Consider the following 25,165-nt stretch of genomic DNA (forward strand, 5'->3'; position numbering starts at 1 on the left):
TGAAAGATTTGTCAGTGCAAGTTGCTTTTGGTTAAACTAGCTCAAACATGCATTTTTCTCCCTGTTTGAAATAGAAATCTTGTGTAACATTATAAATGTCTGTAACTTTTGATCAATTTTAGGCATCCTTGCTGAATAAAATTATTAAATTCATTCTTTAAAAAAATAGTTTTGAATAGTAGTGAATCTTATATGTTTCACACTTATTTTCACGTATTTATTTATTTTCACACGTATTTTCAACATAACAGTTTCATACTTGATGCAATGCAATATATATATTATATATATATAAATGCTCAATGAATGCATTGTATGGGAAAAATACTACAGAATAAAAATAAAATTAAAAAAAATGCTAAAAATAAAATCTTTTAAAAAAGTGAGCTAAAAAAAAAAAGTTTAATTTGTTTTTTTAAAGCTTCTCTCCTTTTTGCTTGGCAGATACACACAGATCCTTTTTTTTTTTTTTTTTTTTTTTTTTTTTTTCCCACAACCCAATTGCCTTCTCGTTCTGGAACTGTGACCTGATGACTGGTTTCAAGTTGGTAACAGGGCCCTGAGGCAGGTGTGAGCAGAACGCTTTGACCTCCACCCTCTACTAGCGATGTATGAAGAAGTGAATGACAGATAGATGGGATACACAATCCAAGTATTACCTGGAAATCCAGGACTTAGCCTCCTCCAGGACTTTTTTTTTTTTTTTTGACTGTGAGATGAACAATTCAGCCATCACAGTAAAACACTAGAATTTCGAAGAGACTATGCAGCTCTGCACTTGGCGATGGGCTTTAATTCTTTTACGTGATTGATTACAGGCATTGATCTGCTCCTGCTCGAGTGGTATTAGCTACGTCTGGAAGTAGCCTCAAACCTCCTCCTCTGTTTCTCTTTTTAGCTCCATACAGATTTGGACGTGGGGAATAAGAACATCAAGTATGTGCTGGCAGGGGAAGGGGCGGGCACCATCTTTGCCATCAACGAGAGGACGGGAGATATTCACGCCATGAAAAGGCTAGACCGAGAGGAGAAGGCCGAGTACACGCTCACGGCGCAGGTCATCGACAGAGACTCCGACCAACCTCTGGAACCACCGTCAGAGTTCATCATCAAAGTGCAAGACATCAATGACAACCCCCCACAGTTCATTGAGGGGCCTTACAAAGGTTCAGTGCCAGAGATGTCCCAAGTGGGTGAGTGATCTCCTTTCATCGTCTCCAGTTGTCTCAGCTGAACAATGACATGAGGCCCTTTATCTCACAATGAAATGAGGCAGACAAAAGCTCTGACAAAATATACAAGTAACAGAAATAGAGATGTCATGATCTAAGTATAGACAAAAAGAAATATGAGATGACAGGAATTTCTCATTATTGTGTCTGGAGAATGATACAACAATATATGATGTGTATGCTGGTGTCCATAGTCATATTGTAACCTCACAAACAAGTGAACATAGTTCAACATTGAAGCATGTTGGGGTCCACCACTGAGATTGTATCATTTTTTTGTTTTTTTACAGTTACATACTGTAATGTATTCATAAGTTCTCAGGCATTTGTAGCCATGCATTCTAATGAATGCTTCCTTAAAGGGTTAGTTCACCCAAAAATGAAAATAATGTCATTTATTCCTCCCCCTCATGCCGTTCCACACCCGTAAGACCTTCATTCATCTTTGGAACACAAATTAAGATATTTTTGTTGAAATCCGATGGCTCAGTGAGGCCTGCAAAGCCAGCAATGACACTTCCTCTCTAAAGATCCATAAATGTACTAAAAACATATTTAAATCAGTTCATGTGAGTACAGTGGTTCAATATTAATATTATAAAGCAACAAGAATATATTTTTGTGCATCAAAAAAACAAAATGACTTATATAGTGATGGCCGATTTCAAAACATTGCTTCATTAAGCTTCGGAGTGTTACAAATCTTTTGGGTCGAATCAGCGGTTCGGAGTGCCAAAGTCACATGATTTCAGCAGTTTTGCGGTTTTACACGTGATCCGGATCATGATTCGGCACAAAAGATTTATAACGCTCCGAAGCTTAATAAAGCAATGTTTTGAAATCGGCGATCACTATATAAGTCGTTATTTTGTTTTTTTTGGCGCACCAAAAATATTCTCGTCGCTTTATAATATTACTATTGAACCACTGTACTCACATGAACTGATTTAAACATGTTTTTAGTATGGATCTTGAGAGAGGAAATGTCATCGCTGGTTATGCAGGCCTCACTGAGCCATCAGATTTCAACAAAAATATCTTAATTTTCATTCTGAAGATTAACAAAGGTCTTATGGGTGTGGAACGGCATGAGGGTAAGTAATAAATTACATTATTTTCATTTTTGGGTGAACTAACCCTTAAGACTTGCTTTAAATAGAGCTCATGTTCAGTTGACAAAGCATGTGTGAGATTTCTCCATACTATCCCAAGCCTGATCTTGAGATGTATCTTGAATATGAGTAAGGCGGTGAAGGGAATCGCATAATAGTGACACTTTAGGGATTCGTTATAACCCCCATGACATTTCGAAAGCCGCGTGATGCTGCAATGTGCACTGCATGTTGTGTTACACTGTGAAATCTTTTTTTCAGGAAAGTATACAGAAGGCTGTTGTGTGTTTTTCAACTCTGGTGCAAAGGAATGGCTGTTTAAACCATCTAAACTCATGATTTGTTTTGTTTTTGCGGGTGATGGTTTATACACAACATGAAGTAATGTAATGCAGAGAGGATAACTATAATCATTAATAGATCGTAGATGAGAGAACTTGGAGTTACAGGAAATGCCATTATGCCAATTTGTCCAGGAAAACAGAACTAAATCTGCCCTGTGCTTCAAGTGTTTTCAACTCCTGACCACAGGCTTACTTTTAAAGTGTAGAATGCATTTGGGGGAATATTGCTCTTCTTCAGGTACATTATAACCCAGTCATGTGTAACAGAGAGCTTCCTTGTTTCCTTTAAAACCTTGACTTCTTCATATGGGCATTTTCTTCTCTGCGTTTGTTCTTTGTAATATTTTCTGAGCACTTAGAGCATACAGAATTGGAGCTATAGGTGAGAGTCTTTCTCTCTGTTCTGCTTTCAGACTAATGCACCCAATTGAAATCCTCATTGTAGTTTTCTGAGGGATTTGACAGTGAAGTGTGGGATACAGCAGACGGTGAGGGTAAAAATCACAGTGGTGGAGGAGGGCAGGAAGGGGAATACAGCAAAAGATGCCTGAAGTTGAATTCTTTCACGATTGTTCTTTCCTTTTGTCACAGCTGATCAATTAAACATTAGCTGATGTTCTCTTGTTTGCTTGAAAGGCATTCTCAATGACTTGTTTTGGTCTTATAAAGTATTTATGTTGTGGGAGACACTCATACAGAAAATCAAAAGCTCTTTGGCTGGGAGAGAAAAACAACAAACAGACAAATAAGGAAGCCTCTTTTATTTCCTGTCTCATGTACACAAATCACAGAAGTTTACCTCTCACGCTGATGTCGCATGTTTTGTTTTCTAATAAAGGTCTGACAATAAGTTTTTTGAAGAAGTTCTGAAGTTCGTTTGGGTTCCTGAAGTTCAGTTGAGGAACCCAAACCAAATTGAGTTCATTTATTTGTGTTCTAACTCATAGTATTTGGCTATAATGATGTGTATGTTATAGTGTTGTCAAAATGTTGATTTTTGATACATATCAGTTCTGAATATTTGGCTTCAATATGCAATACTCATTTTCAGTGTTGGGGAAATGTACTTTTAAAAGTAATGCATACAATATTGCGTTACTCCCTAAAAAAGTAACTAATTGTGTTACTTTTTTATGGAAAGTAATGTTACATTACTTTTGTATTTCTTTTTTCTCTCTTGGGCTGGTCTTGCTTGTTAGTTTTCAATAACAAAAACACAAAAGTTCTATTTTTAGCAAATGTAAAGGCCATTTAACACCAAAAGCGAAAGGAATAAGCCTCAGGCTGAAGGGAGAGCAAATTCACGTCTGTACAGTAGAGGGCGCAGCTCAAACAATCCTTTCAACTGTGCTGCCACTCTGGACAGCAGAAGAATAGGACGCAGGAGGAGCAAGTTCAACACTCTTATTTCAGCTGTAAAATAAAAATAAAAATAAAAATCACTTGTTGGTGTGGTTGAAATGGATCATCAAAGGTCAGCAACAAAATGACAGTGGTTAATAAAGTGAGATCAAATACACATTACACAAAGTATATTTGTGTAATTTAACATATTTAATTATTGCATGTTTGCATAATATTCAGAGTTTGCATTTCACTGTTTTTATTTATTTTGAGGAATACTGAATCTGTTTTTGTGCAAGTTATGAGTAAATGCATGCTCACATTTAGTCTAGTGCAATAACCATCATGTTTACACAGTGCACATGCCTATTGCCTCGGCACTTAGCCTCGATTTCTCTCAACATGTGGACAGGTGTCAGTCAATAAAAGGGAAAACAAAGTAACTTGCGATACTTATTATTTTGAGTTACTTAAGTAACTCAGATATTTTGTTTTTAAATTTAAAACTAAAGTGTTATTTTACTAGTTAAATTATAAAAGTAATCTGATTATGTAATTTGTGTTACTTGTAATGCATTACCCCCAACACTGCTTATTTTCCACTGTATCGATACTCTGTTACCAGCTGTGCTTTCTCTGACAGTTTCAGGAGATAAGAAAAATATTTGAGTGTGGTCAAAAGTAAATTAACTTACTGTGGTATGGGGTATTGAATATATTACTATATAATACTATATAATAGTATTGGATATTTATCTTTTTTCAAGGTAATGTGTTAAAGTTGAAAAAAAAAATCCAGACAACACTAGTTTATAATAGTGTTTTATAATGAAAAATAAACCCACTTGAAGAGAAAAAGAAACCAATGGTAACATAATGGTTAACTATGAGTAGTTGGGTAGTATATGTATATATAAAATAATGCAATATAATACAATATAATACATATAATACAAACCATTCTCAGATACCACTGGACTTTGTGCAATGTTATCAGCAATCTCTAAGATCCTTAGATCATCAAAGCCACAAGAGACCAAAGAATAAATGGGGTAGTGAGGCAAGACAAATCCTTCACCTTGTCAACTTTAAACATTTCATGAAAGCTCATGGATGCTACTTTTCCCTCTAGAATATTGTATGTATATTCATGAGATTATCTCATTTTTCAATTTAACTTTGAATAATCTAAGACTATTACTTGCTGATGTCGGTCTGTCCATAATGGACAGTGAGAACTAATTTGCATGGATTGGACAAATCTCATTGGATTACAGAGTCTGTTTTTTCACTAATGGGGTCTTTGACTCTAAGGCCAGTACAAGAAAGCGAATTCCCCCATCAGGTCTTCAAACCATATGCTGGCATTACAAAGCTCCCTGCCTTCTGCTGCTGACAAGTGGATTGTTACATTGTTGAAATTAGCAAGTCTACTTGAAGTGACTATTTGGGTAATTAACATTGAGTCGTCCATACTGCCTCCTTTCCACAGAAGAAGGTGTGAATGACAATAATTGCTACAAGGAAAAATAAAGCCGGAAAAGTTGTTTTTGTCATCTGAAAGTCGAGTGTGTGTGAGGCCTCGGCGACGGGGGCTTCATTATGGAGTCGGGTAATAAAGTCGGGAATAGACAGATGGCACATGGCTCCTCCGCCCTGCTTGCTGTGTGCCCGCTCTCTCCTGGCAAAATGAACCCGTGTACGGAGACACAGTGCGCAGGAATGTGTCAGGATCTGCTAAATTGGAGTGCTGATATAAAATTGAAGTGACGTTAATAGATTACCCAGAGTTCATTTGCATTTTCAGAGTTATTACGAGCTCCGGTAACAGGGCTAACAGGAGAGGGGTCTGTTCTTCTAATAACATTTCTGATTATGCACGCCATATTCCTGGCAGGTAAAAAATAAATAAGGTCTTGTCAGGGGGATTTTTGACAATGATTTGGAAGCTATTTTCTGAGACATATTTATGGAAATAGATAACACATATCCAGCATACTGCTCACACATTTTAAGCTATCAGCCCATGTACATTTACAATCTGCACATTGCCTTAAATATGCTAAAACTTATTGCAATAATTTGAAATGGGTCTATTTTACATTTATGTATTCCTGTGCATGTTTGTCAAAAGTCCAATATATATATATATATATATATATATATATATATACTGTGTGTATATATATATATATATATATATATATATATATATATATATATATATATATATGAGCAGAGGCAGCTGTGAAAATGAATCTGCATTGTTTTTGATCTTTCATTCAAAAAATTCACAACATTCTAACCTTTCATTTAAGTAAAAGAATTGAAAGTGGGGGAAAAAGCTCATTCTGAAATAAATGTTTTTCTCTAGTTTACGTTGGCTACAATGATTGGCACCCAATTATTGCAATGTCCTTTTCTCAAGAGAACAGCTCTGAGTCTTCACCTATAATGCCTGATGAGTTTGGAGAACACCTGACAAGATATCAGAGACCATTCCTTCATGCAGAATCTCTCCAGATCCTTCAGATTCCCAGCTCTATGTTGGTGCTTCTTCTCTTCAGCTCACTTCACTCATTTTCTTTAGGGTTCAGGTCAGGGAACTGGGATGACCATGGCAGAAGCTTTATTTTGTGCTCAGTGACACATTTTTGTGTTAGTTTTGATGTTTGTTTTGGATCATTGTCCTGATGGAAGATCCAACCATGGCCCATTATTGGATTTCTAGCAGAAGCGGTCAGGTTTAGATTTTTTATGTGTTGGTATTTGCTAGAATCCATGATACCATGTATCTGAACAAGATGTCCAGGACCTCCAGCAGAAAAATATGCCCACAACATCAAAGATCCAGCAGTATATTTAACCGTGGGCATGGGGTACTTTTTATCCATGTGTGCACCAAACCCATCTGGTGGGTTTGCTGCAAAAAAAGCTCTTTTTTTTTAGTTTCATCTGACCATAGAAGGAGGTCCTGTTTGAAGTTCCAGTCTTGTCTGACAACTGAATATGCTTGTTTCAGGATGAGAGCAGAAGATTTTTCTTGAAACCCTCCCAAACAACTTGTGGGGATGTAGGAGCTGTTTGATAATTTTTTTTAGACTTTCTGAGACTCAAGACTCAACTAATCTCTGCAGTTCTCCAGCTGTGATCCTTGGAGAGTTTTTGTCCACTCAAACTTTCCTCCTCACCATGCATTAGAACGATTTAGACACACATCCTCTTCCAGGCAGTTTTGTAACAACTTTAGTGATTGAAACCTCTTAAATATTGCCCTGATAATGGAAATGGGAATTCCCTTTCATGGGAACTGTCGACGCTGCGTCATTACGCATTGGGAACGCCTCTGCATGATTGCGTTGTGAAGCACTCATGTATCTAACCAATAACGTGACGAGATGTCAGAAGCGGGTGATGTAAAAATTCCTCACTTTAAAAACCATATTTCTATTGGCTATTTCATCTCTTAAAAGAATAGGAGATCTTCAAGCACTTTCAGTTGCTCCTTTGTGTTTGGAATTTGCGCCTGGAATGCTCAAAGCTTTCCTGCACAATAGACCGGGCTATGTGCCCAAGGTCCCCACCAATGTCCCGGGTCCCATTGTACTTCAGGCCTTCTGTCCTCCTCCATTTACAATTCCGGATCAGGAGAAACTCAATCTACTTTGCCCAGTGAGGGTTTTAGATACATACATCCACAGAGCTGCCCTGTGGCGTAAAACAGACCAACTGTTCGTGTGTTACAGGTCTCCTAAGAAAGGAAGCCCAAAATCTAAGCAGAGGATGAGCAAGTGAGTGGTCGATCTCACTTGCTTACAAGGCGGCCAGACAGCCATCTCCATTATCTGTCCATGCCCACTCTACCAGGGGTATGGCGGCCTCAAAGGCTCTAATGTCAGGAGTATCCATTAATGATGTATGTGATGCAGCTGGATGGTCATCCCAGCACACATTTATTAGGTTTTACAACCTGGATGTCGGCTCCACTCCGGGGTCATCAGTTCTGTCTCAAAGATAACAGACAGGTACTTGGTACTATGGCGTAGTTGGGACAGCGTTCCCAATGCGTAATGACTCAGCGTCGACAGTTTCCATGAAAGGGAACGTCTCAGGTTACTTATGTAACCCTGGTTCCCTGAATAGGGAACAAGACGCTGCGTCGCTTTGCCGTACCCCTGCATACCTGTGAGCATCTTGCTTCAGCCATAATCCAGAAGCTAGCGTTCTTTGTTCTGGGTATGCTTTATAGTTTCCTAATTCGTGATGTCACCCGCTTCTGACGTCTCATCACGTTATTGGTTAGATACACGAGTGCTTCATGACACAATCACGCAGAGGCATTCCCAACAATCAACCCTGCAACTGTTTCAGAGCATCCTGGGGCATACGGTATCAGCAGCCACAGTCATGCCGCTCGGGTTGCTTCATATGAGACAAGCTGGCTACATGACTGAGTCCTGAGATTGGCATGGCAACTGCAAGTAGCCAGTAAGCACAAGGACCAGCTAGGTGACTCGCTTGCAGTGCCGTTCCCCTCCTAGGATGGGATACAGGCACTTATCTGCTCCACAGGTGAGTGCCCCACCTGACGAACTGTGCGTGGAGTTCCTCCAGCACCCTTAGCAGTCAGACGTGGCGGAGGCATCAGATGCTAGGTCTAGCACTCGTGTGTATGCCCAGAAGGTCAGCTTCTGTGCTAGACTAGGTGCCCATGTGTTGTGATTCTCATTCAGGTGATCCCACATGTGTATTCTTTTATGGTATGGCTTCCTTGTTGGCGAGCCTGTGTCTAACCCCTTGGCACTTGAGCCCACTCTGCCGTCTCTGCCAGTATTGACTCCACCCTAGCAACACTGGGTCTACCACAGATAGCTTCCATATCTAGCACTGCCCTAATGATCAGTCTATATGTGTAAACTCCACGTTACCTCCCTACGGGCAGGACGTGGCCTCCGTAGCATTCCTTTCCGCTTGGAATAGGCATGCTTTCCCAGTGTTATTGGCACCTGGCACCACAATTGCTGCTCATCAGTGTAAAACTTAACTGAACCAGCAGCGAGCTTCTTTATATACCTACTTCGCGGGCTGCGGTTCGCAATGTAAATCTCGCTCACCAATGTCCGTTGGCTTGTTTTGTTTACACTTGAAGGTGATTAGGCTCTCAGGCGAAATCCCAGTTTATCAAGCATTCTGACATAATGCCGAACATGACTGACTGATAGGGACCACATATATTTTAATGATTACAGACTGGCCTCATTCACCTCCATTATAAGTGCCTCACTGTAACAGTTTTTTGCTTTTTCATTTTTGTGGTAAGTGCTGTGAATGAAAGCCTAACTTGTATTAAACCTGTAATATTCATTTAATACTTAACTCTTGTTCAGTACTTGGAAGTACATATTTTAATGGATGAAGCTCATGATTTAAACATATACATTTTGAATTACGTTCACCCCTGCTTCTGACAAATTAGTGCCTTCAGAGCAGACATCTTCAGCTGCCAACCCAGGAGCAAGCAGACATTATGTCTGGCTTAAATGTTTACAGATATGCTTAAATCTCTCCAAGAAATATAGCTGTAGCATTAGTTGAGCCATGATGTGAATTGGCCATAAAGTGTGTGCTCACATACAGTTGAACAAACAAACAAAAGAAGAAGAAAAAAAAAAAAAAAGGTATGTACAGGGCAACCTGTCAGGGGCATACTTTATTAAAACTGCATCCAAGTTTACCCTGCTTTGATAGTTTAAACATTCTACAGATATGCAGATACCCATCCCCTTTTGTAGCCTCTCTTTAACACTCTTGGGCATTTTGAGTTGTGATCTAATTACACTGAGGTACGTGTTTACATTCAGTATCATGTCTTATATTAGAGACTGCTTTTACATGAAATTGTCAGAGCCATAGGCAGTACATAAGTATCAGCTTCTTAATAATTCTATTTTGTTGTCAGTATCTCTAATGACTTCATTCCTGTCAAGACCATGAAAATACATGATTGTTTGGCTAATATATATGTTTTTTCTCTGTTGAATAAGCCATGATAGCCTATATTTCTTGCTAGGCTCATTTTAGCATGTAGTGTAAAGGCAGATCTACAAATCTACAGTGAAAGCATCTAGCTATCACTGTAGCATATTAAAAGATAAACACGTTTTGACAGATGAAACATTAAGACAATAAACTTATAATTGCAACAATATATGGTTTATCATTGTTCTTCTAGACAGCTTGTGTATTTTCATTAGAATAAAGTATATTTATAATGCAATGCTAATCAACATAGCCTTTATCACTGTATAGAATACTATAAGATAATATCATTCTGCCTCAGTCTGTGATGTGAAGCCATGTCAGATCACAAAAGGAAGTTATTTCAAACACTCAGTTAAATGTTCTCTCTTGTTGGATTGTAAACGCTTCACATTATAAGTTTCGAAAAATGTTTATCACCTGTTGCTTGTTCAAATGCCCATTATAAGAGACTCACAGTGCTTACAGAGAGTAGCATTTACATTGATCCACTCTGATCACAGTGCTGTGCTTCACCATGAAAGACGCTGTGCATATATTTATTCATATAAAAAAAATCGCAGCCTTTGCAATTTCATAATCACCCTAAGCCAAATTGCGATTTCAGTTTAATTTCTGTTAATCGTGCAGCCCTAGATAAACCTCACACACTAACAAGCACAAAACAAACTTTCCCTTCACAGAAACAAGATGCTCTGTCTCACATGCAAAACAATCTTATGCGTGCTACTGTTGTAAATTGATTCATCGCACAGGGGTGCGTTTCCCAAAAGCATTGTTAGCCAACTAACATCGCAAGTTCCATCGTTACTTACATAGTTCAATGATTTGGTGTTTCCTGAAAGCATAGTTCAATCGATCATTCGCAAACTGCATTGCAAACTTGTGTGGTTGGGACGACAGCTCTCGAGCTGTGGTTAGAAGCATAGTTTCTTGTTTTTATGACATGGGGACTTAATAAATTGTTATCTTGAGCAAAATAAGCAAGGTGACATTAAGTACAATGTATATCTTTTATTTCGAATATATACAAATGTCATTTATATATTTTAGTTTGTCAAGAGAGCTAAAGCACCGTTTTTGAAGAGTGCGCCTGTGCGTACGTGCTCTAGTACATCAGAACAAGCATTTGATTCAATCTGGAAATAAAGCAAAATAACTGAGGAAAATGAGAATTAGTCATCTAATGCCATGTCCGTAATTTATAGCAGAAATTCTAACATTAATTCCATCTCAAACGGATTCATTTAAAGAAGTTATTACTCCACCACCTGCGTGACATCATTCACCAACGTGGTTGAACGACAAGTTTGCGACAATACGGTTTCGGGAAACAGTCGTGACTAGCTAGTTGATTTGTTCAACGATGTATCGTACTATGGTAGTTCAGCAGCGAGATACATCGTTGTTCGGGAAACGCACCCCAGAACGATATATATATATATATATATATATATATATACACACACACATATATATATTTGGTCCCCACAATGTAATATAAATCACACACACACACACACACACACACACACACACACACACACACACACACACACACACACACACACACACACACACACACACACAGTTTCAGAGTAGAAGTAGTACACATTTTTCATTTCTGCTGACCACTACCTCCTGGTCTTTTCTGAAGATCGCTGGACGTGGTTTGGCTGCAGTAGGTTAACTCACTGACCCTCAAACCCAGCTGAGGCCACGGGCAAACCACAGCGTGGAGTCTGACCAGCAGATGTGCTTCCGCAGTGGCCCAGCTGCACACCATGTTAAAGGCCCAGCACCCCCTACTTCCTCTTCCATCTGCCACCGCCACAAACCAGATTACATGCTCAAGTTTGAAACAGTAAACCTTCGGAAACTACCATAGATATATCCCAGATCACACACACGCAAAAAAATGTTCTAACAATGTTTTGCTAGCGTTCCCATTAAGCTATGTGAATGTTATTTCTGAATGTTCTCTGAACGTTCAAAACATCCAGTTTTTTTTTTTTTTTTAAATATATTTGGGTTATGTGAATATTAAGGGAACATTCTTAAATGGAATGTTCCTTTTAATTATTCTCTGAACATTTAAAAAAAAAAAATATATATATATATATATATATATATATATATATATATATATATATATATATATATATATATATATATATATATATATATATATTTATATGTCTTCCACAGTTACTATTAAATTTATATTACTGATTTATAAATCCAACAGGTGTGAGTGAAATGGATTTTCAGTTGAAATGGCCTTGGTGAATAAGATGTAAGCAATTTGTGCTATAAATGTGCTACTGTAGTACTGGTTTCAGCACGTTTTCTTTGAAACCACTTCTCCCTCTGCATGGACATCAGTGCCATACATAAAATGTGAATCACAAAGAAAGAGCTTACAAAATGATCCTACTCCACTCCACTGACTCTGCCCCTTATCCTACTGCAGTCATGTTCAACTGCTCATGAAAAGAGATGAAAGTACAATAGACAGTTTAATCCATTTCCATATTTTTTTTCTCTCTCCATTTTTTTTTTTTTTTTTTTTTTTTTTTTGATGAATATCAGGTCTAGGTGAAAAGCTAACTTCATCTATGTCTTTCCATTTTTAACCATACATATTATAATTCACTGTAATTTCTGCTATCATTTACATTTGTATTATTATTTTAACACTAAGACCTAATGATATACGTCTTTATTAAGATTTAAAGTGAATTGAGCTATTAGCTCAAGGATTGACTAAAACCAGTGCAGTATTCCTGTACTAGAGCTCAACATAATACACCAGAATGTATTTTCAAAAACTCTCTCATGCACAGGAAATGATGCCACTCATTGTGTTCAGCATGAAAGCAAATGTAATGATTATGTCAGAGAATAATATATTTTTATAATACAGTATGTTTTTCAAACAAGAAAAAAAGGAGTAGAGGTGGAAATAGACAACATGCGATGAAAGAGAGAAGAGAGAATGTTTTTGCAGTTGGGTGATGAAGAGAGCCCATAAATAGCCCAGGCCAGCACTAATGGGCCCAGGGGGGTATTGTGTTGGCTTAGAGAGTGACACTGATGCCATATGACAGGGTAATCAGCGCTGAGGTGGACACTGACATTATCTGTCTCTCATGATAAGGAAAAGCATGGAGGTGAAGCTAACCTCACATCACTCAGACCTATCTCCCTCATCCTAAACGTGAGCTGAATGATAGATACATGCCATTATTCAATGTTCCAATGTGAGATGGAGTAGTCATTGCAGTTTCAGTAGGCCTAATTGACCTGATTTACTGCAGATTGGAAATTATCTCGGAACAAAAGCATGAAATGCAGCCAAGAACCTTCAAAAACTGTTGAAGCTTAACATATTTGCAGTAGTTTCTATTCAGTTGTTGAATTGCTTGGACTATACAATTAAATATTTGACTGAGTAGTGCAAACACATTCATGGCATGTCTTAAGAAATATGTGAGATCCAAATTTGTGAGCCCCAACTATGTTTTGCATTTTTTACATTTTTAAATTTTATTTAAAAAAGATTGTATTTGGAGGCAGTGGTCAGCAGTAAAGTTTACTACTTCCCAGAGGGGAACCATCACAGCTACACACACACACACACACACACACACACACACACACACACACACACACACACACACACACACACACACACACACACACACACACACATATATACAGTACAGTCCAAAAGTTTGGAACCACTAAGATTTTTAATGTTTTTAAAAGAAGTTTCGTCTGCTCACCAAGGCTACATTTATTTAATTAAAAATACAGTAAAAACAGTAATATTGTGAAATATAATTTACTATTTAAAATAACTGTTTTCTATTTGAATATATTTCACAAAGTAATTTATTCCTGTGATGGCAAAGCTGAATTTTCAGCATCATTACTCCAGTCTTCAGTGTCACATGATCCTTCAGAAATCATTCTAATATGCTGATCTGCTGCTCAAGAAACATTTAATGTGTACAATTGTACAAAATATTTGTGTACAATATTTTTTTTCAGGATTATTTGATGAATAGAAAGTTCAAAAGAACAGGGTTTAAATCTAATGAAATCTAATCTTTTGTAACATTATAAATGTCTTTACTGCCACTTTTGATTGATTTAATGCATCCTTGCTGAAAAAAAGTATTCATTTCTTTAATTTCTTTTCAAAAAAATAAAAATAAAAATTCTTACTGACCCCAAACTTTTGAACGGTAGTGTATAATGCTACAGAAGCTTTGTATTTCAGATAAATGCTGTTCTTTTGAACTTTCTATTCATCAAGGAATCCTGAAAAAAAAAAAGTACACAACTGTTTTCAACATTGAAAATAATCATAAATGTTTATTGAGCAGCAAATCAGCATATTAGAATGATTTCTGAAGGATCATGGGACACTGAAGACTGGAGTAACGATGCTGAAAATTCAGCTTTGCATCACAGGAATAAATTACTTTGTCAAATATATTTAAATAGTACACAGTTATTTTAAATTGTAATAATATTTCACAATATTACTGTTTTTTACTGTATTTTTAATTAAATAAATGTAGCCTTGGTGAGCAGACGAAACTTCTTTTAAAAACATTAAAATCTGTAAATTTACCAACATAGCGACCATTATGCACATTTTCTGTAATTCTGCATAATAGTTTCATTTTTCCCAAATAAACCATAATTATATTACAGTATGTTACATTCATTTAATCGGCTACTGTGAAAATTATTGCTATTGACTGTCTAAGATGGAGAAGTATCTGTCGCTAATTTGCTTTGGTCTAAGCGCTGCATGATGTGTCAGCTTGTTGGTTTTGTGTGTCATACGTTTTGCAACCTGGCAAGTTGTCACCATATTCTGCTGAAATGTACACCAATTGAGGATTTGAGGAGAATGAGGATTTATTTCTTTATTTATTTTGGTGATAAATCTCAGCTCTCACTGTGCTGATTGCTTGTTGCATTTCTTGCCAAAAGTAACTTATGCAGTACTAAAGAACAGGACATAGTATGCTAGGCTGATTTAAGGCTCAGCTTTCTTTTTTCCTGATGAAAGAAGGGGGTGATAGGGCCATGGTTTAAGAGTCACGGTTTGCTACTGCTACTTCCATTCTGAAATTATCTCTATATGTATATGTAATGTGTGTTTATGTGTTTCCTTGAACACAAGCATTTAATATGCTTATACATTTAATATGACTGAGATAACTACATCAGGTTACACTGAAGAACTCTCTGTCAGATCAGGAAGAAATAGCTCAGCATTTTAATGCAGAGTTGAATATCGATAGATAGATAGGGAGATAGACTAATGTTAAATACAACTCTTGATTTTAATAATGTATTAGTAAAGGTTGAAAATAACATTAACAAAGATAAATAAATGCTGTAGAAGTGCAGTTCATTATTAGTTCACTAATGTAGTTAACTAATGTTAACTAATGAACCTTATTGTAAAGTGTTGCCATTGTATTTGAATTATCTGTGTTAAATTATATTACAATATAATATCTATGTTAAATTATATTATAATATTATTTTATAAGATTTATATATTTTACATCACGCTGTTCATATATTTAAACAATTTAAAATTTGTATAATTTGTCTGTGGATTTTATGTACCTTTTTAGATCAGACTGCCTTACACGAGCAGCATTCGGTAGAGGACAGCTGAGATTTTGGTGAATGCTTGAGTGTTCTAATCTACACTCTTGCCGTTGGCACTGCTTATTTATATCTGATATGACGCCTGGCCGCTTTCTCACAGACGGCCCTCTGTTCAAAATCTCCTTCATCTATTAATTATGCAAGAGACACAGTGTGGATATTTAATGTTGCGTCAAGGCTTTCTCTTTCACTTCTCACCCTAGGACCTTATTTCATTGTGCTCCTATTTCTACTTTTCTCTGTGTTTTGCTCTTAATTTCCATCATCTTCCTAGTACAGCGATGAATCCACAGTCTCTCTCTCTCTCTCTTTCTCTTTATGAACGTTATTAAGCAATGGCATAGCGGCAGTATGTACTCCCCATTGGCATTCAGCGTTGCCCTCCCAAATTAAAAGTGCTGATTACATCCTGTGGGCAATGTGTTTTTATTTGCTCTTTATAGTCCTTTTATTAGTCTATATTCTGATGAGCGGCAGTATTCAGAGTAAATGCACAACCACAGAGAAGCATGTGATCAAGTTCTCTCCTTGTGCCATAACACATAGGCTTTTCAAGCGAAGGACACCCAGAGCTCAAACGCCTTTGTGTTGCTTGGGCTAACCGAGATGATGTGTGCGGGAAAAAAGGTGTTTGAGGAAAGGTCTTCATGAAAGGTCTTCTTGCAGGGGTCGCACCACAGATGATTCATTGGTGGCTGTCTGGGTTGGGGGGACTTAAATGTGAGGGAAATGCATTCATCACACAGCACAGATCTAAGCTTAGAGGAGCATCCAATCATGGCTCAGAATAAAAGGCTGGGCATAAAAGTCTGCACCGCAAGGTCATTTGAAAAAGAAACAGATAAGATGGAGAGATCAAACGGTAAATCTCTGCTGCATGAAGTCTTTGTGGTTCTCACAGGGGACTAGCCCATTAAAGCACGCCTGTGCTCCACTGAACATCCCCTCCACGTATGAGAAATTGTATCATCCCCCCCCTCCTGTCCCAAATAGCTACACTCAAACATTTAAAAACAAGTTTTGGTGGTTAAACCTGTTGCGTCATTCAGTTTTGTTGAAGAATTCTGATTTTTTTCAGGGTTTATTGCAATCCAAGCATCTTTGACATCACTTATGTTTGTCTCTTACAAGAGCTGCAGTGTCAAATCAGGTCCTCTGGCTAATTGGAAGCACCTTTGGTGAAGAGAAACTTTTTTTTTTAAATGCCACACTTGATCAGATACTTAAGAAAGCCCATTTATTTTCTTTCTGTTTTTCCTTGCTTTTTATCCATCATTTATTTGAACAAATCCCTGTAGGTATATGCGTGTGCAGGTGTGTATACTGGTGTATATGAGAGTATGTGTGTTCCTTTTGATGGATTGCTTGTCAGAAGCCACCAGGAGCACTTCCTATGGCTGACTGAAACATTTACTCACCAGTCACGTTCGCTGGGTTTGGTCTTACCTTTGAGAAGCTCTCAGCAAATGTGTTAACCCTTCTCACCCAGACCATTTTGTCTGAGGCCAAAGGTTTGGTTTGTGTGATTCCCTTTTCCCTCATACTACCAGTCAAGGTGTAGCCGAAGCCATCACTGCTTCCATATCGTGTGCAATTGTCATGTCAGAGGTGGTGCCGTTACTGTGGCAGGGAGATCAATGCCTCAGTCCACTCCCACGTCCTCCCAACTCCTTTGACCGTGATGCTTTTCATCGATGTCTGACTGCTCTGTGCACACAAGTGATAGTTATATGTCAACTTTGATGGTCCCATCATGCTTACAGGAAGTCAGGCACAGCATTAGCTCATTGTTTCACCTTTACATCACACACACAGACACATATACACTTCCACCTGCTCAGTGCTGCCATTTATCACCTATCCTTTCCTCTTTTCACTTTTTCTGGTGAGGGGGAGCAGACTTGGCCGGCATGCTTTGTGATAATCACAATCACTTCAATGTGTCATTTATTCTCCTGAGTGTTTCAATACTTATCTCAGTCTAGATACAGCCAAAAACTGAGCTGGAATACATCTATCTTGTCAAGCCAACTGGTGGGCCAGAAATATTCCCTTTGACCACATTAATGGCATGGTTTATGACATTGCCACAAAAAGTAAATAAAATAAAATGAATATACACTAAGTGTAACTTGTTGGCAAAGGCTATTTACGCTAACTCCGCCCACCTATGTCTGGTTGGGCCACACAACTTTATAAAAGACACACGTGCCACTCAATGTCTTCAGTGACGTAGGCCGTAGGGAGACGTGGAAGTAGCATTTGTAGCGTTTTACCCGAGTTCGAATCCGCCTTTGGCCAAACTCACTCTTCTTCCTTTTCCCATAACATATCAGATTGCAAAATCATTTATTTTCATTAAAAATGAAGAAAATATTTGAAAAGTGGAAATAAAGTGCTTAACAAGTGTTTAATAATGAAGTATTTATTGAGTAGGCTTAGAGGTATGTGTAGGGAAGGCTTTATTGCCCCAATAAGGTGGCATCCATTTAATTAACCAATTTTAATAAATATAATCGTTTACACTATGTTATTATTGCATCCTGTTAATGTACAACAATACTAAAGTGTAAATAGTATCTGCCACTATTTAGCATCTAACAACTATTTATATAGAATATATTGATATTTTCACTTTGTATAAATATAATATTGCTAAGAAAATGCTGCGCTTGTCACTTAGTGTCCATAGAATATATTGCTATTTAAACTTAGTGTAAATAGCATAAAAAGTTTGGGGTCTGTAAGATTTTTTAAATGTTTTTGAAAGTCTCTTATGCTCACCAAGGCTGTGTTTATTTGATCAAACATACAGCAAAACTGCAATATTGTGAAATATTATTACAATTTTATGTTTTCTTTGTTAATACATTATAAAATGTAATTTAATATTTTTATTGCAAAGCTTATATAGCAAGCAACCATTACTCCAGTCTTCAGTGCCACATGATCCTTCAGAAATCATGTGAATTGTTTACTTGCCTTTCTGTCATTTGCTTTTTTCTAAGTCAGAATGAAACAGAAGAGTGCAGAACTCCAGGCAGATCATCTCTGGTGGTATTTTTCTGGTTTGACAGCACATGCCACCATTCTGACAGGCCTCATGTCTCACTTGTTATATATTTTCAATGCAACTAGATCAACTTTATTTTTATTTGACTTGTTTATTACAAACACACTTGGAATGTGAGAAAAATATCCACCTTCATCATGTCCTCTTGAATTATTGTCCCTCTCTATGTAACTTATAACTTACTCTTGTCTTGATTCATTTTGTTCTGACTATCTAGGGGACAATTAAATATGTGAAGTGTAGCAATTTGTCTAGAAATTACTTGACAGCATCCTCCAAAAATCCTGCACATATTTCCTAAGAACTAATTAAAATGAATCAATGACGTGCCACTTCAAAATGGCGGCATATGTCAAAGCCATCAGCAGCAAGCAAAGGACACTCTTAATTGTTTTGTTCCTGTGGTTCTTGTAAACAGCTTGTCAAGGACTGCACTCAAGCATCCATGTTACACAAGTCTTTTTTTTTTTTTTTCTACTCTGCCTCAAATGCCTTTCACAAACACATATTTTACAACCCTTGCTGCCCTGCTGCCACATTAACTCACCCCAGGCTGGTAGCATGTTGTGTTAAGTGTCGGTTGTCTTGTTGTCTCATCAAAGGCCATTAATTGTGGCATCAAAGCGATGGTCACTTACACTACATGAGCCTGAGGCCTCTTTTCCATGAGGGAAGCAGATTTCAAAACATTGACAACCGTAAGTAGAGTCTCTCAAGTCTTCTTTGCTGGCTGTTTAAGCAACTAGCCATTCCTTTAGCTGGCAATGCCTGTCATACAATAAACAGAACACAATATTTGGTTAAATCAGATGTGCCAATCCCCTTTACAAAATCCAATGTTTTGAGCGTGAATGTGAATGAACAGCCATTATGAGAACAGATCAGGTGGACAGAGTGCTAGATGAGACTATTTTATTATTTATAGTCTCCCTCACTAAGCCTCTCAGCAACATTAATGTCCCTTGATAAACAACACAGAGGAAACACCCTTTTCAATTACACCTCCAGCTGTAAATCATGCAGGAATGAGTGGCGGCCTGAAAATTACACCCTTCCATATGACAGGCGGGGGAGCACACACCTTGATATCCTTCTCCTGCTGATAGCTTTTAGCATTTGTCGTAAATGTCCACCTGTATCGACAACAAGACAAGCATTCCTGTTATGAGCGTAAATTGGCCTCAGTCCAGCATGTTTCAGCGGACTCTAGTGGACATTTTGACTCACCTCCTTTACTGTAATTCACAGTTCCCGAGCAAGCCAGGGCTATTATCCTTGCCGGTTGGTTTAGGTCGCAATTTGAGAAGAATGATGGCTTGATGAGAGCCTTCAAGACTGGTAATACATGTTGACCAATGCATTTCAATCACGAGGGTCAACTTGACTCCAATCATTCTGCTAGCATGGATCTGTTAAATTGATCCTCAAATTGTATTGCTTGTCAAACTGACTCTTTGGCTCTTTATAATCTATTCCCAGAATTATGTCATGTTAAAATTGTATATTAAAATCAAAATTATTGAATAATAATTAACAGGGCTCCAGATTAACACTGGTCCCCCATGTTCTACAGATGGTGGCACCAGCAGGGGGGCCATTAAAATGAAAAATGATAGGAAACCAGTAATAACAGTCGCATTGTTATTGTTTTGCAAATGCAATTAAAAATAATATTGCATATTTTGTACTCACAGAAATGCATATTTTATTATTATATATTAGTACATGGATGCTGATTGGTCAGTGCTGCATTCCAGCTGTGCTATATTCTGTGATATGATATAGTATCATTTTTGGCCAGTTCAACACATTGTTTTTTTGTTTTTGTTGTTTTTTGTTTTCAACATTGTTATATAGTATGTAATGATATACAAGTCCCTTTGGTGCCGAATTCTGAAGCCATTTTTGTTCTGAAAGTTCCAATTGTGATCCCATTCCAGATGCCACGGATTCGGCAGATGACATGAGTAAATAGCTTTCAGCAGGAAGCTGAGTGGTACCATGATGGGATACCCATTTTTCCAGCCATGGATCCTGACTAGCTCAGCTGCACACCCAAAACAAGCCCATTTAAGCCATAGAACCACTCATTATCCCAGATCTCTCTGCCTGACATTGCTTTGAAATGATAGAAACTGTGAAGAATTTCTGTGTAAATGGGAAGTGCAACATGAAACATGCCTTTGAAATTTTTAAAGGTTTATTTATGACTGTTTATTGATCGGAATCTAGATATTGACCAGAGGTCCCTATGTTGGCGTGTGACCGCATTCTGAGTGCTTAAGTCAAAGACTAGAAACCGTTAAGACCAACGTGGGCTCTTGCCAGCTTCATCACATTCAGTTACTGCACTGATAATATCAGCCTCAGACAGCCTGACTAGGACCTCCAACAGTACTTTAAATGACTGTCTGATGCACACAAAACTGGCAAGCTCTAATCTGATTGGCTGACTTTTCTGTATTTCCTGGAGTAAAGACAAGCAGGTGTTTTTGTTGTTGTTGTTTTCCTTCTTCCTTCCCCCACCATGTTTACAAGGTACCAAATTGACACAAGTGTTTGAAGTTATCACTTGATCTGCCAAATTTTGTCAGATGCCAGTAGATCTTTGAAAGTATTTAGTTAACTAGATGAGTAGACTGGTATTTTTCTGCTTTGTTTTCTGACACGAATCTCCAGAACGCACGGATTCCTACTAAAATGACTGTAGCTCATTTCTCTGAGTATTGTAAATATGACTGCACCTCAAGTGGACATTTTTTAGGAAAGCAAGGCTGCACTGATGGTTCATGCTCTTTTGCATTGTATTGTTAGTTATTAATACAAAACCAACTCAAATTGTAATTATTTTGTTTATGAATATTGTTTTATAGCTATTTTTATATGAATACATTAACATGAGTTGTATCATCATACACATTTTATTGAAATTTAATTTATTTAATTTATTTATTATTTTTGCTTTGTTATTCTTTGTCAGTAATTGATATCATGATTTTTATATATATATACTGTATATGTTGAGATGATTTTGAATATTACTGAAAGTCTGGATTAGACCCCAGTTTCTTAAAGGAATAGTTCACCCAAAAATGAAAATTGTCATAATTTACTCACCCTCATTTTGTTCCAAACCTGTATGTTTTTTCTTTCTGTGCACAATTAAAATGATTTTAATGCACAATGTGAAGGCAAAGAACTACCTGTTTGTCAAGCTAACAATGAAGTGGTGAGTTTAATTACTTCAAAAACAGCAATGTTACCCCCTTGTTTATGAAAAAATGTAATGTAGTGATTCATGTAGTCTCCAATGTTTGCTTGTTTTTTCACAATCCAAACATTGTTCAAAATATCCTCTTCTGAGTTCCACAGAATAAAGAAAGTCATATTGGTTTGGAACGACATAAAGGTGAGTAAATAATGACAGAATTTTCTTTTTTGGGTGAACAATTCCAATAACCAGTGAATAACAGTCGAAACAGTTTGAATAATTTCCATATGCTGATTTTGTCATACAAACACCTGAAAAATAGTGAATATTATTTAGCATGAGCAATACAACTACAGCAGTGCATGTATATCTCTTATCATTTAATATTCAGATCATTCAGTCACAGCTAAAGCCCAGAAAGTGATATATCTGTGCTTTGAGCTATATCATGTAGAGACCACAACATTTAAAGACCTTCACTCAATAGAATGAAATGACCTGACAAGTATAATATAATTTTCCTTCTTCGAATTGATTCACACCATTCGGTAACTGGCACAGAGTGTGATCGTGCTAAAACTACTGTGGATATGCCAGCGGATAATGATGCCACCGCAGACAGAACCACAGAGAAGCATAGCATGGCCTAGGGCTATAGGAGCAAAAGCACTGAGATGTAAACAGCTTAGAAGTGGCCTGGCCCGAGGACATGCGGTGGCCTGCTCAGGGTGATGCTTCCCCCATATTCCTCAGTGGCTTCATGAATATACATGAAACCCCAGTCATGCAGGGGAGGGAAGTTCATGATGCATGGACATCTATCTAACAGAGAAGATTCTGCTCTCCCAAATCTCTGCCATAGTACAGCTGACAATACTGCACATCAGTGTTTATCCACCGCCCACCCAAAGCCCAGTTCATAAGGAGGTTTGGTATTGATTTTCTTTCACGGCATCCATGTATGCAGTAAGTACAAAGAGCAGTTTCCCTTTATTTTTTCATTAGGCCCAATGCCCCGATGCAGTGTTTCAAGCATGCAGTTGACATTTCTCCAGACACAAATACGATTTTTATGGCTGTTCTGTTTGAGATCCCCAAACAGCTTCGATGGCTGGAAAAGCAATGAAGCACCCTTGATTTCCCAAATGTGATGGAAGAAATGTCATAATATTTAGATTAATGTGCCGCAGAATTGCATCAAGCAAGCTAAGTATCATCTCCGACTGGGTCAGTGTGATCACAAATCTTTGTAAGATTTGTCAGTGACCCATATAAGTGACCCATATTGTTCTAAAAAAAAAAAAAAAATGAAAAAAAAAAACGCAAATTTTCACTTGTCTTTTTTTTAGAAAATGCAGATAATGTCTTGAAATCAAGTTTCTGCAATTGTCCACCACCTAAGGGTGTCACTGACCCATACCCAGGAGTCTTGGACTTTGCGGTGCAATACATTGCAAGGACAGGTTAATCTGTACTGATTTGGAGCTCAGCCAGTGGAAGGCTCCTCTAATCCCTCATTCTTTTTATCAGAGGAGGAGAGGCAAATTTCACTTCTGCACAAGAGGGGGAAAGGAGCTATTTCATGCCTCACTGACTCCACTGTTTTTTTAGAATGGTTGTCTTCTCTTTTTTTAGGCCTTATTTTTCATGCTGCATAGCGGCATTCTGGAAAACTTGCTGTATGTGTACTTTTTTCTTTTTAGGGGTGGGGAGATACTGGAAAGACACCTTGGCCAATTAGCACATTGGCCCTTAGTTGTCCTATGTTAACACCGTTGCTCTTTCCTAGAAAAAGGAAGCCGTTAAACTTATTAATGCAGCATTCATCCTTTTATATGCATTGCAAAGTAAAGACATTCATTACAAAATCCCATTACATTGTTTTCAGCTGGCCTCCCACTCGTAGCAAAACAGAGTGTGGGCCGGCCCGGTGCTCCGCAGTTGGAAAAGCGATTAAAGTTATGTTATGTACCTGTTTGGATGGTGCGCTTGATGTTTCTACTTTGAGTTTTTCAACAGCTGTCCGCTACACAGTAGCAAGAGGAAGAGACAACTGGAGCTTTCAGCACTCCACAAGTCAACAGTAAAGTCTTTATTAATCTCTCTGCCTCTAAGGCAGCTTTGAGAGGAAACATGAAGTAAATAAAGAGAAATATTCCAGTCCTGGTTAAAGATAAAGGGATTGCTTTTATCTAAACATGAATCAGCTGTCTTACGCAAAGGGAGTCATAGAGTACCTCCCCAGGGCCAAGCGGAGAAAAAGATCATATACTGTTAGCAGTGTTTGAGACTGAGATAAGGAGACTATTGTGCCATCAACATACACATGCATTCTGAGAACACAAACACTGATATTCGTGGGAAATGTAATTAAAGCATTTGATAACAGTGCAGTATATCATGATCCTACTAAGTGAAAGGAAGTAGTGCATGACAAGTAACAGATATCCTGTGTGTTGAATCACTCATATTTCCCTGATCATGTTTCACCTGTACCGTATCATTCGCATACATATACGCAACTCAGGGATGTGAACTAACAGTCATCAGTTATTGAGAAATGCTCAGAAATGCTTAATGTGTCTTACACAACTTTCTGACACACGATGCAGCACTTGTCACGTGTAGCAAACAAGTATTTATTTTTATTTTAGTGATGATTTCAGTTTTTCTTCCATAACATGAAAATATTTATATTATAGAGAGTTGCAATGCTGATTACATATTTTTCTAGGCCAAAACCCAGAAATGAGTTAGCATTTTAGCACTTCTGAATCCATCGTCTTGAAGTCAATGTTTTTTTTTGAATGGGCTTTTGGTTAAATGCCCGAAAAAATGTCTGTGCTCAAGATATTTTCACATTTTATTCAAAGACATAAATACAGCAGTCTCTCTCTCTCTCTCTCTCTCTCTCTTACAGTATGTGATCTGCGAAAACCCATAACATGGTGAAATTTTACCTATCACATACCATATGAAAGCTGGTAGACGAGCCCTTTCCAAATCTGTTTTTACTTCTTTCATAGCTTGTCTGTCACAAAAGTGATGGTTATCTGAATTCGGCTGATCGCTCTGATTTTCAGGAATGGAATTTTGAGAAAAAC

At 37.6% G+C, this 25,165-nt stretch overlaps 1 protein-coding gene across 1 annotated transcript in view; it reads left to right on the plus strand.

The window, feature by feature from the left end:
* The window catches only part of cdh8 (cadherin 8), a 108,411-nt gene that overhangs the window by 43,237 nt on the left and 40,009 nt on the right, over nt 1–25,165 (plus strand). Inside the window, exon 3 of the mRNA XM_048184699.1 lies at nt 899–1,193. Within this exon, the coding sequence (XP_048040656.1) occupies nt 899–1,193 (295 nt within the window). The remainder of the gene's footprint in view (nt 1–898; nt 1,194–25,165) is intronic.

The sequence above is a fragment of the Megalobrama amblycephala genome, linkage group LG3 (assembly GCF_018812025.1).
Source record: "Megalobrama amblycephala isolate DHTTF-2021 linkage group LG3, ASM1881202v1, whole genome shotgun sequence".
In the NCBI taxonomy this organism is placed as follows: domain Eukaryota; kingdom Metazoa; phylum Chordata; class Actinopteri; order Cypriniformes; family Xenocyprididae; genus Megalobrama; species Megalobrama amblycephala.